This window comes from Gavia stellata, chromosome 22 (assembly GCF_030936135.1).
Source record: "Gavia stellata isolate bGavSte3 chromosome 22, bGavSte3.hap2, whole genome shotgun sequence".
NCBI lineage: Eukaryota > Metazoa > Chordata > Aves > Gaviiformes > Gaviidae > Gavia > Gavia stellata.
Window position 1 is genome coordinate 14,145,895 of NC_082615.1, and position 16,653 is coordinate 14,162,547.

Genomic DNA, 16,653 nt, shown 5'->3' on the forward strand with positions numbered 1-16,653 from the left:
GCCGGCCCTCTCCCATTGGCCGCCCGGGGGGCGGGGCCGGGCCGGGGACACCGGGCGGGCTGACAGGGCGATGACGTAGGGGCGTCCCGGCCGCAGGCGGGCGCGCGGTGCACGCCGGGAAGGCGGCGCGGACGTGCGGAGGGAAATAAGAATTTTCGCGCCTGTGCCCCCATTGGCCGGCGCGGCGGCGCGGCGGCGCGAGCCCTCCTCCGATTGGCCGGCGCGGCGGCGCGTGGGCATGAGGCCTCCCCGGATTGGCCGGCGCGGCACCGCTGCGGAGAGACGCGCGCGCGGGCGGCCAGTTCGTCCGTCCGGCGCAGCCATGAACTGCCTGACGGTGCCCGGCGTCCACCCCGGCTCACCCAGCCGCCCGCGCGGGCAGATCCAGGTACCGGGGCGGGCTGACACCGGCAGCGGGTGGACGCCCCGAGGACGCCGTGGGGCCGGCACCGAGCGGGGCAGCGGGGGTGCAGGGGCCGGGCCGGTGCCGGGGCGGGGGTTCCCGGGCGGTGGGGGGTGATGGCGTGGCCGGGCTGGTGTGGGGCGGGCTGCGGGGGGTCGTGGGGCGGCACCAGCAGCGGGCGGGGTGCCGAGGCTCCCAGAGCCATCGGGGGCAGGGCCGGGGGCTGCCTGCGTGGTGCCCCTGCCGAGACGGGCTCTCGCCCGCTGACCCCCGTGGTTCTGCCCCCAGGTGATCTTCGGACCCATGTTCTCCGGGAAGAGGTAGGCCCGGGGCGGATGGCGGGGGGGGGGCAGGGAGCGGCCCGGGGCCTGCTGACGGCCGTCTCTTGCAGCACGGAGCTCATGCGGAGGGTGCGGCGGTTCCAGCTCGCTCAGTACCAGTGCCTGCTGGTGAAGTACGCCAAGGACACGCGCTACTGCACCTCGGGCGTCTCCACACACGACAAGTGAGACCCTGGGGCAGGAGAACCCCCCGCCGCGGGCCCCGCAGCTGGGCTGCCTGGCTCACCCCCTTGTCCTCCTTTCCCCACAGGAGCACGATGGAGGCCCTGCCAGCCTGCCTCCTCAAGGACGTGTACCAGGATGCACTGGGCTCTGCGGTCATCGGCATTGATGAGGGCCAGTTCGTAAGTGCATGGCCAGGGCAGGTCCTGGGGGGCTCTGCAAGAGCCTCTTCAGAGCACCCTGCGCAGATGAAGATCTGAGTCCTCTGTAGGAGGGGGTGGAAAGAAATATCCTGGGGCAGTTCGATCCTGCCGGACTATGCTCGGATAGTCAAACCCTTCCCTTCCCTCAGTCCCTGCAGGCTGAGGACGGTGGGCCTGGAGTCCGTTTCATGGGTAGGCAACATGGCTCTAATTTTCTTTTGCCCTGTGCTACTGTCTGGGCATGTGCTGCTGGATCCTGAGCAAAGAGCTGCCCCTTTTTCCTCCTGACACTCTTTCTGTACCTCCTCTAGTTCCCAGACATCGTGGAGTTCTGTGAAATGATGGCCAATGCTGGGAAAACCGTCATTGTTGCTGCTCTTGATGGGACTTTCCAGAGAAAGGTAAAACACTTTTTTTTTTTTTAGTACAGCAGCTGCTTTGGGATCCTCATAGAACCCACCCAACAGAACTGCCCTTGCTGTTTTGGCACAGGCTTTTGGGAGCATCCTGAACCTGGTGCCGCTGGCAGAGAGCGTGGTGAAGCTGAACGCCGTGTGCATGGAATGCTACCGAGAAGCCTCCTACACAAAGAGGCTGGGAGCAGAGAGGGAGGTGAGTTCCCTTGGAACAGAAAGCACTTCTGTAGCTTCATCTTGCCAGTCCTGCTAGTCTAGAGGGATCTCCTCAGGGGAACTGGGCTCGGCAGAGTCATTGTCCCGATTTTCTTGCCAGGTTGAAGTAATTGGAGGAGCAGACAAGTACCACTCCGTCTGCCGGGCCTGCTACTTCCGCAAGCGGCCTCAGCAGCCTGGGTCGGAAAACAAGGAGAACGTGCCCATGGGGGTGAAGCAGCTGGACGTGGCTGGCTCCCGGAAGATCTTTGCTGCTTGACTGCTGGGCTCCTGCATGGGGAAAAATGAGAGGAAGGAAGCTAAATGCTGTGGCGCTCAGGTGCCAGGTCTGGCTTCCCTTGCTTTTAGCAAAACTGTTAAGTGTCTTAGCTCTACCTGCCAAACCAAGCCGCTGTTCCTCTGCACCGAGCGCCAGGAAAGAGGAGGATCAACGGGACGTGATGCCGGGGGGGAGCTGAAGCGGGAGCCTGACTAAAAGTGAATTCCTTTCTCAGAACACAGAAAAGAGACAGGTGTAGTTACTGATGCTGCCATACAAACAGGTCCTGGAAAACTGTCACAGCAAGCCAGGCTGCAGGGCTTCCATCGCTCACCATAGTTCCGGCCGGCTCTCCTGGTCTTCTGCCTATGTTCAGACTGGCACTGGTGGCTGGTTCACTTGCCTGTGAACGCAACCGTTTCTTTATCTCTTGTGTACTGTTGCTAAATTCCAGGTTCCTTAAGACAATGTACAGTAACTTAGTATTTTAAACCCACTTCCTTTTTTTAACGCAGTCTGAGGAGATACCCTGTCCCTTGTCATAGAGCTGTGGCACAATTTTTCAACTGACACACGTAGCATCAGCCTGGCCCTCAGCAGTTCCTTTGAACGATTGTGCATGGCTTGTCCGTTTGCTGTTACGCTCACTTGCTGTAACTGTCTTGTAAGTTTTTGTTGAAACAGAGGAGGGGGGAAAGGAAGGCTTGACTTGGCGGTCTGACAACAGCCTCTTCCTAGCTTTTCAACTTTAAAAGGGCTAGCAGTAATGTGGTAGTAGTCTGTGTATTAAGGCAGAGTCCTTTTGGAAGAACTAGACTTCATTTCAGGAAGAGCCTCCTCTCCAAAATCAGGGTGGTTTTGCTCAGGTCCAAGCTTGGTGCTGCCACTTCAGTGCTTAGTGAGCTGTGAAGGGTTTGGAGGTGCAGGACTTAATCTGTAAAGGTTTGGGCTACAGTTACTGTGAAGATCCAGCTACTTGGAAAAGGGTCTCTGCTTTGAGTGGAAGGTTCTCAACTCTAGTCATGTATCTTGCTCCCTCCCAAGCCTTCCAAAAATTCTTGAGACTAATTCTTCATCTGCTGTAAGTTGACCAAGGCTCCTCTTCCCCCCTTGGCTTGACCTGGCTTCTGGAAAGGGGTGTGGGTTTTTTTGTTTTTTGTGGTGTGGGGGTTTTTTTTTTTTTTTGGTCTTCTTGCAAAAGTGCTTTTCCCTGTAAGACAGCATCTGCAAGCTCCAAGCAGTAGCTCTTGGTTCTGGCCAGGTCAAATCTCCACATGCAAATGCAGTGCGCTCTGTTTGCCTATGCGCTCCAGTTAGGATGAGGCACCTCCCTAGAAGGTTACAAGAGCCGTCTGAAACCCCCTGCTCCCTCCGCATTACTTGAAGTGATGACAGTTGTAGTACTCACAAGCACTTTGTTGCCAGGCCTGGGCTTTCCCCTTAGGGAAAGAGGAAGGCAGTACTGCTACTGGTTTAGGTTAATAAATAACTTAATGAAATGGTCTCTGTGTGTTTTATACCCGACTGCTCTGAAAAGGCTTCCCTGCAGCTCACAGTGTGCAAGCAGTGCAGGCTCATCGCTCTCAGAAGCAGCCTGAGCTGGGCACAGGGGTGGCGTTGGAGCGGTCTGCTCCAACCTTCTACCAAACAGACTCTGTGAGGAGCAGGAGGAGGGCTTGCCTAAAAATAGACACCAGCATGAGTGTGCTGTTTGCAGTGCAGCAGTTGGCTGGGGCTGCTCTGCCGCTTCCCCACCTGGAACCCCCTGCCCCAGCCCTCAGGGAGAGGAGGAACCCTGTTTTGCTTCCCTGAAGAAAGGCACGTGGTGGCTAGGTGAAAAAGTTTATTCCATCTCTACAGTGACAAAGAACTATTTGAACACCAGCAACAGCTCACATAACCGCACACTGCTGCCGGGAACAGCTTCACAACAGGTGCAGCAGAAAAACACAACCTGAGACAGCAAGCCTGCGCAGGCGCTGGAGCAGCGCCCTCGGGTCAGCCACGAGCACAGGCTGCGAGCAGGGCACTGCCGAAGGAGCAGCAGGCAGGATGTGGGATGGAGGCAGCGCTTAGTGGGAGGCAAGCGAGGGGGACTGAGTACCGAGTCAGCAGGGAAAGCACTCCAGGACTTTCCTTGGACATCTGGAGCAGCCACAGCCCCACAGAGATCCCAAACCACGTCATCCGAGCACCAGCAGCTCTAGTGCAGGCTGCGAGAAGGCACAGCACAGGAGTTTATAGTCAAAAGAAGACAGGGCTTTGGCATCAAGCTCACCCAGCAGCAGCCGAGGTGGGAAGGCAGGGGAAGCCAGCAGCAGGCAGGAGCTAGACCGCACTGCCTGGCTGTGCTATGGCAGCGAGAGCTGGCACTTGAGGGGTTGCAGCCGGCGGGGCTGGAAAGGCACGGGTGCCAGGACGGGCCAGGGCAGCAGTCACAAGGGCACAGCCAGGTCAGAGCCGGGGGGTGCGCAAACCACACACCCACCCTGCTGCTTCCTCCTGCTGCTGCTTCCCCAAGGGCACAACAGCGAGGGCAGGAGCTCGGCCTCGCCGGGGCCGGCCCCACACCCCCCCTCCCCGGAGCCACAGGGCCGCGCTCAGCAGTTGCGAATCACCCACTACACACCGGGCGACGGGGAGCTCAGCTCCACCACCAGGACCAGGCCCCTCCTGCGCCCCAGCACCAAGGCCCCGCGGCCTTCACACAAAGCAGCCGCCACCCTCTCGCCCCACCGTCCCCCTTCAAGTCGCAGGTCCCTCCCCTCCCACCCCTCAGAAGAGAATTGCACTGGTACAGCCGTCCCTGCCGGGCCACCGGGCAGGGGCTCAGTACACCGGCGGGGGCTGGTAGCCCTCCGGGGCTTCTGCCGTGTGGGTGAAGGGCGGCTGCTGGTAGCTGTCGTGGCTGATGTTGGGGTAGCTGGAGTAGGGAGTCGGAACCTCCGGGGTGGGGTCAACGTAGTTGTGAGCAAAGTCCTCCACCCCCATCTTGTACCTCCTGTAAGCGAAGGCGATCAGGAGGCCCTAGAGAGACGAGAGGGTCGGCGGCGTCAGGGCTGCCCTGGGCTGTGTGGCCCGGGGACCCCCACCACACGCCCTGCCAAGTGGGGCAGGGCCGGGCTCTGCCGCAGCTTCACTCACCCAGGAGAAGATGGAGAAGAAGCTGAAGGTGATGGCGGCACGGGCCGAGTCAGCCCCGACATGCACGTCCTCGGCCCGTGTCCAGGCCCACTGGTTGGTCAAGAAACAAAAGCCAATGAACCACAGGAACGTCCAGAGACCTGTGGGGGGAAGGCGGCATGAGGTGCTGGGGCTGTGTCCTGCCGCTCCCAGGCAGGTCCCCAGGCCCGACCCCACTCCCACTGGGCTGCTGCTGCCGTTGGGGGGGGCGGAGGCCAGCACAGGCACCCAGCCCGGTGCAGCACGCGCTGCTCCCCGCAGCTCCTCGGAGTGCTTTCAGCAGGCAGCGCGTGGCCCGTGGGCAGCGTGCCAGGCGGGAGCGACTCCCTTCACCAGGCACCGGCAGCCACGTCATGGGACAAGGGCGGCCATTGTAGCAGCCGCAGAAGGCACAGCCCTGCCCCGCGGCCGCCGGTACCTGAGAAGCCGAGGTCCGCCAAGACCAGGTACTTGCGGTCGGTGGTGTTGCTGATCTGGGGGAAGTAGATGTCCACCATGAAGAAGAAGATGCAGGCGAGGAAGGCGAGGACGCCGATGCCGATGCCATAGCGGCAGGCGTCCTCGTTGTGGTTGAAGATGCAGAAGAGCTCGGAGGAGCTGGGCAGGTTGGTGTAGCCCTCCCCGACCAGGCAGGCGAAGACGATCAGGGCGAAGACCTGCAGAGGTGGGAGCGGGCGTCCGGCGGGCAGCCCGGGGGCGGCGGGGCCCCTTCCAGGGCTGCCCGTGCCCACCCGGGCTGGGGGCACCGGCCCGGGCGGGGCTCAGCCGGGCGCCCGCCACCGCGGCTGCGCCGGGGCAGGACGGGGGGAAGGCTGGGCCGGGAGGGAGGGGAGGGGAGGGGAGGGGAAGGCCGGGCCGCGCCGTGCGGGCTCCGGGTCGCGGGGCCGGCCCGACCCCGCGCTCCTCCGCAGCCCCGCGGCGCGGCCCGGCGGCGCTCTCCCGGCGGGGCTGTCCCGGCGCGGCCCCGTGTCCCGCCGCGACTCACCGCGCTGGCGATCCGCGCCAGGACCTGCGGCTGCTGCACGAAGCGGCCCAGGTCGAAGGTGCCGCCGGCCTTGGCCGCCCCGTACGCGCCGCCGCCGCCGCCCTCCATAGCGCCGGAGCCGCCGCCGCGCTCCCCGCCGCTTCTGCGCGGCGCCGCCCCGGGGAGGGCCGGGCTGGGCAGTCCCCGCTGCCGCCGGGGCGGAGCGGGGCGGGCCGTGCTCGGGCTGGCGGGACCGGCTCTCCCCCGCCCGGCCACCGAGCGCAGCGCCGGCCCCGCCCCGCGCCCCTCCGGTGCCCCCGTGCCCTGCAGCCGCTCGGCCCTGCACAGCGGGGGGGCCGGCAGCCGCCCCCCGCCCGCGGCGGAGGGTCCCGCGCCCGCCCGGCGCTGCCCCCGCTGCGTCCCCCCCTCCCGGTGCCGCGGCTGCGTGGCCCCAGCGCAGCACCCAGGGCAGCGGGCAGCGCCGTGGGCGGGGGGGTGCCGGCCGGCCCCACGCCGGCCCCACGCGGTTCGCCGGTGGGGGAACGCCCGGCGCCTCCCGACGTGCTTTGTGCCGCGGGTCGGGCCCGGCCCCGGCCCCGGAGCCCGGCTCCCACGGGTCGCAGCCCCACGACCCGGCCGGCGGCGGGTACCGGTGAGCGCGGCCGGAGGGGAAAGGGGGGATTTGCGGGGGCTGCTCCCGCCGCCCCCCGGCCCGGCACCGGGAGGTGGCAGGAGGGCCGGGCCGGGGGGTCGGTGCTCCCTCGCCCTCCCCGCTGGTGGACGGCGCTGGCTTCGCACCCACGCCGAGCCGCGGCGCTTTGCCCGGTGCCCGGCGCGGGCGGAGGCGGCGAGAGCCCCGGGGCGCGCCTCCGTCGGTTCCCGGTCCCGGGGTGGCGGGTCCCGCCGCGGTGCTGCTCGCCCGGGGCGGGCGGGGGGCTGCCGGGGAGCCCCGGGCTGGCGGGGGGCCGGGCCGGCAGCGGGGCGCGGCGGGTCCCAGCACCCGGGTGCGCGGGCGGGGTGGCCGGGAGCCCCGCCGGGGCCGCCGCCGGCCCGGAGCAGCCTTAGTCCGCCCGGGGAGGGCTGCGGGGCCTGAGGGCGGTGGAGGGGGAAGACGGAGGGGAGGAAGGAGAAGGCGCTGGGGCACCGGCCCCCCCCCGCCCGGGCAGGAGCAGCTCGGCGGCGGCTGCGCCGCCTCCCCCATCCGCCCGCCCTTCCTTCCTGTCCCGCCGCCGTTCCCAGCCTGCCGGGCCGCCGAGCTGCCTCGGCCCCGGTGTTAGTCCTGGGTTTGGTCCCGGGCTTAGAGCCTCGCGCTCCCGCCCCATCCCGCTCCCGCCTCCGTCCCCGTCCCCGGGGCAGGCAGGACCCCGCGGGAGCCGTGGGGTGACCGTGGGCGCCGGTGGCGCGGCATCGGCTGACGCCCGTCCCCTCGCTGTGGCAGGGCGACGTGTCGGAGAGTGCGGTGTGGAGGGACCCGCTTGGCCCCGGCAGGATGGCCCAGCCGCCCTCCTTCACCCTCCGCGTCCCTGAGGACACCGACAGCAATGGGTGAGTGTGGGTCTGCCCTGCCCTGCCCTCTCGCTGCCTGCGTCTGCCCAAGCTGTGCCCCCACATGCCCGGCCTCCGGGATCCTGCAGCCCCAGACGCGCGAGGCTGGCATCCCCGCTGCGGCAGGCAGCAGCCCTCGTGCCCAGCAGGCACTGGGTGCCCGTGCCGCAGGGTGGCTCGGCTGGGCTTTGGGCTGGCGCCAGGGCTTTGCCGTGGCTGCATCCCCCGGGACCCAGTGCCCAGCCCAGCCCCAGGTGATTGCATCTGTGTCCCTGCAGCCAGGAGCCAAGCCCGGACAATGAAGGAGCCCTGCACACCTCCTTCCACCAACTCATTCAGGAGCAGAGCAGCTTGATAGAGGCGGGCCTGGAGCTGGAGATGCAGGCAAGGGGCAGAGGTAAAGCGCTGCAGCCACAGCCAGGGTGGGACGGGGACGGTGTGTGTGCCCAGGGCCATCTACAATCCTAGGCCCTGCCTGGGCCAGCTCCGGCTCGTGTCAACACCGCTGCCGAAGCACTTGCAGGAGCCTGCTGACGCCTTCGCCAGTGCAGGCAGCAGGGCAGACCTTCCCTTGGGGACACAGAGAGCGTCCCTGGAGAAGGGGGTGCTCTGGGGGGAGCACGCACCGAGGCAGATGCCTGGCCTCCGTGCCAAAGCAGGGCTGCTGGGGCTGGAGCCATGGGTGCTCCGGCTCTCACTGCTCTGTGTCCTGCCCTCCCTCTCCCAGAGGACCCAGCCCGCCTGACCGCCCCAGACGCCTGTGCCACAGAGCCCGGGCAAGGTGAGGAGCACCCCAGCTACTCCTCCGCCTCCCTGCAGATCCTCGCCAGCATGCCCAGCCGCACCATCGGTAGGTGTCACACGCCCTCCCACCCTTCCCCAGGCCCAGGAGCCCGTCGGGAGAGCTCTCCCATCTGCCCTGCTCTCCCACGGCTGCCCACCCCTCTGCTCTGCTCTCACCCACAGGGCGCAGCCGCGGGGCCATCATCTCCCAGTACTACAACCGTACAGCCCGGCTGCAGCGCCGGAGCAGCCGCCCACCCCTGCAGCAGCTCTGCCGCGCGGCACGGCCCAGCTTGCGGCAGTATGACCTGGAGACCGACCCCGCCAGGGCCACACTGGAAGGTGAGGGTCCCCCGGGAGCAGGAGCAGGCACTGCTGGGCACCGTCCCCATGCCGGGTTTGGGACAGGCACGCCTTGTCCTGGCCGACCGTGTCTTGCTGAGCCCCTTGTGCCCCCAGACAAGCGGAGCCTGCTGGTGAAGGGGCTGCTGAACCTCTCGCCCAGCCAGCGCAGCCACATGCTGCTCACCGTGCCTCTCAGCCTGGCAGAGAAACGCACCCTCCGGTAGGTCCTCTCCTGCTGCCTCTGGCCAGGCAGGGCTCCCACAGCCGGAGGCATCCCAGGGCCCGCGCCACCCTCTGACATCCCACTCTGCTGGGCAGGCAGGAGCTGAGTGGGCAGAGGGGCCCCCCGAGGCAGCACTCCCAGCACCGGGCCCCCTCCTCTCCCTGCGGGTGGTCCAAGGACTACATCGTCCTCGTAAGTTTGGGGCACGGGTCTGCACAGCAGCCATCGGGGGTTCTGGTACAGGCTTTGGCCCTGGTGCTCTCCCCTGGCTCCCTCTCCCCAGGGCTGCCGGGACCTCTGGTACAGGCTCCTCTCCCTGCTCCCCGCTGGGCAGCCCTGGCACTATGCCCTGAAGCAGATCGGCGGCCGCTTCGGCTCCAGTGTCCTCTCCTACTTCCTCTTCCTCAAGACGCTCCTCGTGTTCAACATCTTCTCATTCCTCATCCTCCTCATCTTCGTGGTGGCCCTGCAGGCTGCGTATCCCCCTGCCTTGGCCAGCCCCCAGCCCTTCACTGGCCTCGAGCTCCTCACAGGAGCGGTAAGCACTGCCAGCACATCAGTGCCAGCGTATCCCTGGGCCAGGAGCTGCTCCAAGCCCGGGGCCCAGCCCTGCATCCCCTGCCATGGCGATGCCCTGGTCCCTGCCCTGCATCCCCTGCCATGGCGATGCCCTGGTCCCTGCCCTGCATCCCCTGCCATGGCGATGCCCTGGTCCCTGCCCTGCATCCCCTGCCATGGCGATGCCCTGGTCCATGTCCTTGCACAGCCAGTGCCCTGGGACCACCAGTGCTGTGGGTGGAGAAGGGGGTGCCTGGTGCGGCCCCGGCCCAGGGCTCTGTGCCCCCGCGGGCTGGCACAGCTGTGCCAAGCTGGGCAGGGAGCCGTGGGCACCAGCAAGATCACTGTGGGCCCCATTGTGCACTTTCCCACAGGGCTACTTCACTCACTCGCTGCTGTACTACGGCTACTACAGCAACATCACCCTCAACGACCCCTGTGTCTCCAGCCCCAACGGCAGCACGTGCCCCCTCGCAGCACCCCTGCTCCCATACAACATGCCGCTGGCCTACACATTCAGCATTGGGGTCTACTTCCTTGTCACCTGCGTCCTGCTGGTGTACAGGTGAGTTGGCAGCACCTCCGGCACTGCCAGCCTTCCCCTCGCCACCCAGCCCTGATGTCCTCCCCCTCACTGCAGCATGTCCCACTCTTTCGGGGAGAGCTACCGCGTGGGCAGTTCTGCAGGGGAACTGGCCATCAAAGTCTTCTGTGCCTGGGACTTCAAGGTGATCCAGAGGCGCTCGGTGAAGCTGCAGCGTGAGAACATCCGCACCCAGCTGAAGGTGAGGAGCTGGGCTGGAGTCGGCCCCTGCACACCCTGCACCCTGCAGTGGGCAGGCGAAGGCGTTCACAGGAGGCAGTTCAGACCCAGGGCTCAGCACCCCTCTCCTACCTGCTGCACAGGGGAGCCCTGCAGCTGCAAATACCCCCGACCCCCACCCTGCACCACCACTTTGTCCATCAGCTCTCTGGGTCCCACCTCAGTGCAGCAGGACAAACCCTCACTCCAGACCCGGACCTGGAGCATGTTCAGCAGCACTGGCACTGCTCTCTTCCAGGAGCTGCTCGCGGAGCAGCGCTCCCGCTCCCGCTCCCTGAGCCTCTGCCAGCGCCTGGGGCACACCGCTGTGCTTCTCCTGGCCTGGGCCCTCTCGCTGAGCACGGTGCTGGGCTGCGTGCTGGCTGTGCACTACTTCTCGGAGCACATGCATGTGGTGAGTGCCGCCCCTCGCCGTGGGATCCCCTGCTCTGGTGTTGGGGGGCCAGGGCTAGGGTACTGGGGAGGGGGCCAGAGCAGCCCTGGGAGGCAGGGGCAGCCCTGTTGCAGCCCCGTTGCTGCTCCCCCCCGGCATCAGCATTTGCTGCCCTTCCCGAGGGCGCCGGGCTGCTGGCAGCCACGCGCTCACCCTGGTATCCACTCACCAGGTTCAGCAGGACCACCGAGCCCGGGGCAGCGGCGAGCAGCAGCAGGAAGCCATCCTGCTGGTCCTGCCCCTCGTGGTGTCCCTCCTCAACGCGCTGATGCCCCACCTGTACAACTTGCTGGCGATGTGGGAGAAGCAGGACTCCCCCGTGGCACAGGTCTACATGGCGATCTGCAGGTAGGCTGGCTGGGGCGGGGGGAGCATCCTGAGCCCCCACCTGCTGTGTGTGGGGAGGCTTTGGGGCCAGGCACCCCATCCGTGGGGCTTGGCCCCTCCGTCCCCAGGGCTCAGGGGCTCCTGGCCCCGCTCCTGCTCCCCAGGAACCTCATTTTGAAGATGGTGATCCTTGGCCTGCTCTGCTACCAGTGGCTGAGGTGGAGAGTCGTCTGCTCAACAGAGGAGGTCAGCACTGCCGCCCCGGGGCTGCGCAGGGCCAGGCTCTGCACGGATCCCTGCGAGGAGCATGCAGCACGCGTGTGAGGCAGCTGGGCCACGCCATCCGGACTGTCCCTTGCTCAGGGAGCATGGAGCAAAGCCAGGGCTGCAGTCCCAGCACCAGCAGGCAGCAGGGGCAGGGGTCTGGCAGCACGGGGTCTGCCAGACAGCACCGCAGGCACCATCAGTTCCTCTGCTGGGGAGAGGGGGGTGACAGCCAGGCAGGGGCACCCCAAACACGGGGTGGCTGGGGAAAGGGGTGCAGAGGAGGAAAAGGTCCCACAGCCCCTTACACCCCATGGGGGCCATGGAAAAGCCATAGGGGAGGAGAGGTCTCATTGCATGCTTGATGCCACCTTTGCTTGTCTCCCCAGTGCTGGGAGACATGTGTGGGGCAGGAGCTGTATCGCTTCGTGGTGATGGATTTCATATTCACTCTGCTGGACACGCTCTTCGGGGAGCTGGTCTGGAGGTAATGTGCCCCGGGACGGGTTCCCCTGCCGGCGTGGCATCCCTGACACGGCCCCGGCTCTCCGCTGCCGGGGTGGCGCTGCCCTGGTGCACCCAGGCTCTGCCACCGTCTGAGGGGGAGGACGAGGTGCCAAGCGTCCCCCCCCAGCAGCAGTGTGGGAGCAGAGCTCCGCTCCTTCCCAGGCTGATCTTGGAGAAGAGGCTGAAGAGGAAGCAGAGGCCCGAGTTTGACATAGCCCGAAACGTGCTGGAGCTGATCTACGGGCAGACCCTGACCTGGTGAGATGCCATCTTGCCTGGCGTGGCTCTGCTGGCGAATGCCTCGTGGTCCGCTGTGAGCCCCGCAGCTGGCAGGGACCAGGCACGGAGAGCTGCACGTGTTTCACTGAGTGGGGCTGTGGGAGACCCCCCCCAGCCCCACATGGGTGGGACAAGGGAGGTGGGTGGCCTGGCAGTCACAGCACCCGGTGCCAGCACCTTACAGCCACAGCCCACACGCTCACCCGGGAGGTCTGGCTTTGGTGACGGGCTGAGAGCCACAGGGGATCAGCAGCAGAGCGTCCCAGCACCGTCTTGTTTGTCCAGACCATAATGGCACTCGCTGCTCCAGGGGACCTGCTCCCCTCCAGCCTGTCTGCTCAGCTGCCCAGGCCCTTGCTTTGTCCCCCCCCGCCTTTTCTGCAGCCCCCGGCCTCGTGTCCCGCTGCCCGAGGATGGGGTCCACATGTGTGCTGCTGCATTCCCACTCGCAACACACCTGGGAGCCACAAAGGCTACAACCGCCCTGGGGGTCGGTGAGGTCCCAGCACAGGCTGCGCAGCAAACCTGGCACGGGGTGCCGTGTGCTTGCTCTTTGCTTTACAAAAGCCTGATGGCAGCTGGTGACGGTGCCCCGCCACTGCCCCCAGCTCTGCCCACCACAAGCTCCCGTGGGGCCCAGACCCAGGATGAGCTCTTCTTCCCCCCTCTCTCCCAGGCTGGGCGTTCTCTTCGCACCACTCCTGCCGGCCGTGCAGATGCTGAAGCTGCTGCTGCTGTTCTATATCAAAAAGGTGTGAGCTGCCCCCACCCAGCAGCTCCCCATGCATCCCCATGATGGGCAGTCCTGCAGTGACGCTGCGCCCTGCCACAGTAGCATGCAGCAGAGGTGCTGCACCATGCAGTAAGCAGCGCCATCCTCATGGGAAGGAGGAGATGTTGCTGGGGACAGGGTCTTCCCGAGCTTGCTCAGCTCCCGGCGGATGGGAGGGACAGGATGGTGGGGTGGGGGCAGCTGTCCTGCTTGCACTCCTGGGGCCACTTCCCAGGAGACAGCAGCATGCGGGACTCTACTCCCTGTCTGCAGACCAGCCTGATGCAGAACTGCCAGTCCCCCAGCAAGCCCTGGCAAGCATCTCGCATGAGCACCGTCTTCATCACCCTGCTGTGCTTCCCGTCCTTCCTGGGTGCAGCCATCTTCCTCTCCTACACCATCTGGTCGTGAGTACCCACCAGACCATGGCTCGGGGTGCAAAACCACCGGCTGCCTGGCGAAGGAAAGGGACTTGGGGAGACCATGCCTCCTCGGCCCTGACGGCACATGGAGTGCATCGTGCCCAGCACAGGGCTGTGTGGTGCTGCCCCAGGCAGGGAGATGCACAGAGCGTAGCAGCGGTTGGCCTGTGCCCACTTCTCTCAGTTGTTCCCAGCTGTTCCTAATGCAGGACAAGGGGATGAGGACCCCCTCGTCCAGCCGCTGGGTATGGCTGGGGCAGGCGAGGCTTGGTCCCTGGAGGGCTGGACATCTGAGGCCGGGCAGTGCCTTGGGCTGGAGGTGGTGGCCGGCTGGGCTGCCCATCGCTCTGACTGACCCCATTGCTCTGTCTGCTCAGGGTGCGGCCATCAGAAACCTGTGGTCCCTTCCAGGGGCTGGAAACCATCTACAAGTCAGGGAAGACCTGGGTGCAAGTGCTGGCAAAGTCCAACCCGAACATCACCTGGCTTGCCTGGGTCTACCAGCACCTGGTGGAGAACACCTTCCTCCTGTTCTTCATGTCCGGGTTCCTGCTGTGAGTAGGGACCTGAGCCCGAGGCTGAACCCTGGGCCCACGCTTTGAGGTCCCGCTGTCACGGCCCTGAGCAGGGGGCTGGGAGCTGGGGTGTCACTCCAGAGCCCTGCGCCCCAGCCCGGTGCCAGGAGTGCAGCATCCCCCAGCTTCCCGCCGCGGCTACCACTGTCCTGTCCTGCTTGTCATTGCAGAGCCGTAATCTACTTCAACGTCCAGGTGGTGAGAGGCCAGCGGAGGATCATCAGGCTGCTGAAGGAGCAGATTGCCAATGTGCGTGAGCTCCGCATGCTGCCCCTGGCTGGTCCCAGCAGTCCCGGCTGCTCCACACCCTGGTCCAGCCCAGGGACTGCTGGATTTGGGCTCTAGCCCCAACAGCGCTGCCACCTCGGACATGCAAGAGCCCATCCCACGGCTGCTCACTGCAATGTCTCTGCTGTTGCAGGAAGGGGAAGATAAAATATTTCTCATTCAGAAGCTTCATTCTGTTTATGAGCAGAGAGAGAGACGCGCTTGAGTTCCAGGTGAGGCCTGCACGAAGGGGAGAAGGGGCTGCCAGGGTGCTTGGAGCTCGGCCGGGCGCGTGGATGTTCCTCTGCTCCATGCCGGAGGAGGGCCAGTGGGAGCACGACAGTGCAGTGCTGCCAGGGCCAACCCAGCTGCGGCAGAGCGCTGCTTGCTGGGGAGTGGGAAGGCACAGGAGATAATGGAGCAAGACAGCCTTTCCCAGAGGCATTTCTCCTCGCTCTGCTGGCACGGGTGGCAGCATGGCCAGCTCAGCCGGCGGCTGGAGATGCAGGGCTGAGCGCGCTGGGGAGGCTGCTGGGCTGCCCCGGTACCCAGCCTGTGCCAGGGGATGCTGGATCCATGGTGCTGCTGTGGCCAGGGGACAGCACCGGCTGCAAGCAGAGCCAGCACAGGGACAGGGAAGGGGATGGGGACAGGACTGGGACAGGGAACAGGATGGGGATGGGGACATTTAGAGAGCCTCCTCTCTGCTTTCAGCGTGGGGCAGTGCTGTCTGCTCCCGGCAGCAGACCCTCGGGGCCTCAGGGACTGTATCTCTCCTCTTAGTGTCACACTCCCCAGGAAGGAACGGGACAGGACAGGACTCTGCTTGCAGCCAGGGACTGGATTCAGCCCTGTTTCTGAGCCATTGTGGTGTGACACTGGAAACAGCGGGGCCATTGTGTGCTGGGGAAGATCCCCTCCTCCAGGTTGCAGTGGCCAAGGACCCCCTGGAGCATATTGTCTGGGAGCTCGGCGGGGATGCTGCAGCCCAGGGACATGGGTGCTCCCACTGCCCGAAGCTGCTGGGGATGCGGCAGGCACAGCAGGACCAGGGCCAGGACCGCTGTCATGTCCCAGGGCACAGCTCCAGGGAGCCAGCACAGCCCTTCTCCATGGGCGGTTACTGTTAGCAGAGAACAACTCTCCCTCCTGTAAACAACCCCAGCCAGCCACTTCAGGCTTTTTTCAAAAGCCTTTGGGGACAATGAAGCTTTCTGGCTGGAGAGAACCTGCAGCCCTCTTTGCACTGCCCAGGACCAGCGAGGCTGGAGCCAGGAGCTGCCAGGCACCAACCTAGCTCCAGCCCCTGTTTGGCTTGCCAGGAGGACAGCAGCTGGCCAACACCTACCCCACGAACGAGGCCACCCGGACCCGTCCCCCCCAGGCCAGGCAGCCCTGTGGGGACACTGCGCCTGCCAGCAGGATGGGCTCAGGAAAACCACCATGGTGCCAAGTGCTGGGCAGAGGAACCTGAAGGCTCTGGCTCCCCAGCCGCAGGCTGACCTGGCTCATTAAAGCGTATCTGTGCAGGAGGGCTCTGTGTCTGTGCTTGGACCTGTCGGGCTGGAAGCAGGCAAGTGGGTTTGGTGCATTAGCATTTGTTAAGGGTGGTGACTCGGCAGCCGTGGTGGGGTGTGCTCGTGGTGGGGTGTGCTCAGGCTCCTTGGCACTGCCTGCCTGCCCACCAGGCTGCCCTGGGAAGAGCCCAGCTCAGCCCATGTCATGGGAGCAAGGAACACTGCCACCTCATCGCATATGGCCTCAGGAGCCATTCGCCATCGCAGTGTGGTGTCCCCAGCCCCAGGAGCCACTCACCATTGCAGTGCAGCATCTATGGCCCCAGCCGTGAGAGCTGCTTTCCACTACAGCATGCTGTCAGCAGCCCCTGGCCCTGGAAAGCCGGTCGCCCCCGTGGGATGGCACCAACAGGTCCAGGGAGGGTTGTGCTGTGGTGTGTGCCAGGCCTGGGCAGCCACAAGTACCCCCATGACTTCGCACTCATGCCACCGGGCAATGCAGCTGCCTGCCCAGCTGGATGCTAGGCTGAGCTGTCGGCACAGGATGGGTTCTCTGCACCGACCCAGCCGTTCTCTGAGCCCGAGTGAGTGCCAGAGAGCAGCCATGGGCCAGCACTTGCTGCAGCTCGTGAGATAGCCCCGACTGAGGCATCCCTGCAGCTCAGCCTCCCCTGTCTCCCAACACCCACCCAGGTCCCCCCCAGTCTTTCCACACCCCCTCACCCCCCCCCCCAGGTCACCCCATGAGGCCCTCAGGGCCAAAGCTGCTGGCAGGAGCCCCACCTGCACTGGGCCTCCAACCCAGGCAGCGTTACCAGCCCCTGCCCTGCTTAGCCCGGCCCAGGCACTGCTGCACCCCCCAGCCC

The 16,653-nt window shown here is 65.6% G+C and overlaps 3 protein-coding genes across 3 annotated transcripts; 2 read left to right on the forward strand and 1 right to left on the reverse strand.

Annotated features, from left to right (window-relative positions):
• The first annotated feature begins 322 nt into the window (after positions 1–322).
• TK1 (thymidine kinase 1) lies at positions 323–3,454 on the forward strand. The gene is made up of 7 exons (XM_059828223.1): positions 323–388; positions 692–723; positions 795–908; positions 995–1,088; positions 1,421–1,510; positions 1,602–1,721; positions 1,842–3,454. Exons 1-7 carry the CDS (start codon positions 323–325, stop codon positions 1,998–2,000), a joined length of 675 nt encoding a protein of 224 aa, XP_059684206.1. The 3' UTR covers positions 2,001–3,454.
• Positions 3,455–4,768: 1,314 nt separating this feature from the next.
• On the reverse strand, positions 4,769–6,276 carry SYNGR2 (synaptogyrin 2). The gene is made up of 4 exons (XM_059828375.1): positions 6,169–6,276; positions 5,602–5,839; positions 5,145–5,284; positions 4,769–5,027 (listed from the first exon to the last, which is right to left on the reverse strand). Exons 1-4 carry the CDS (start codon positions 6,274–6,276, stop codon positions 4,830–4,832), a joined length of 684 nt encoding a protein of 227 aa, XP_059684358.1. The 3' UTR covers positions 4,769–4,829.
• Positions 6,277–7,601: 1,325 nt separating this feature from the next.
• TMC6 (transmembrane channel like 6) lies at positions 7,602–15,791 on the forward strand. Its single transcript, XM_059828374.1, has 20 exons — positions 7,602–7,692; positions 7,971–8,089; positions 8,420–8,542; positions 8,659–8,817; positions 8,935–9,040; positions 9,139–9,235; positions 9,327–9,581; positions 9,976–10,166; positions 10,242–10,386; positions 10,663–10,818; positions 11,030–11,205; positions 11,349–11,430; positions 11,838–11,935; positions 12,118–12,213; positions 12,911–12,986; positions 13,280–13,413; positions 13,806–13,982; positions 14,174–14,252; positions 14,425–14,503; positions 15,054–15,791. Exons 1-19 carry the CDS (start codon positions 7,637–7,639, stop codon positions 14,494–14,496), a joined length of 2,397 nt encoding a protein of 798 aa, XP_059684357.1. The 5' UTR covers positions 7,602–7,636; the 3' UTR covers positions 14,497–14,503; positions 15,054–15,791.
• The last annotated feature ends 862 nt before the right edge of the window (positions 15,792–16,653 follow it).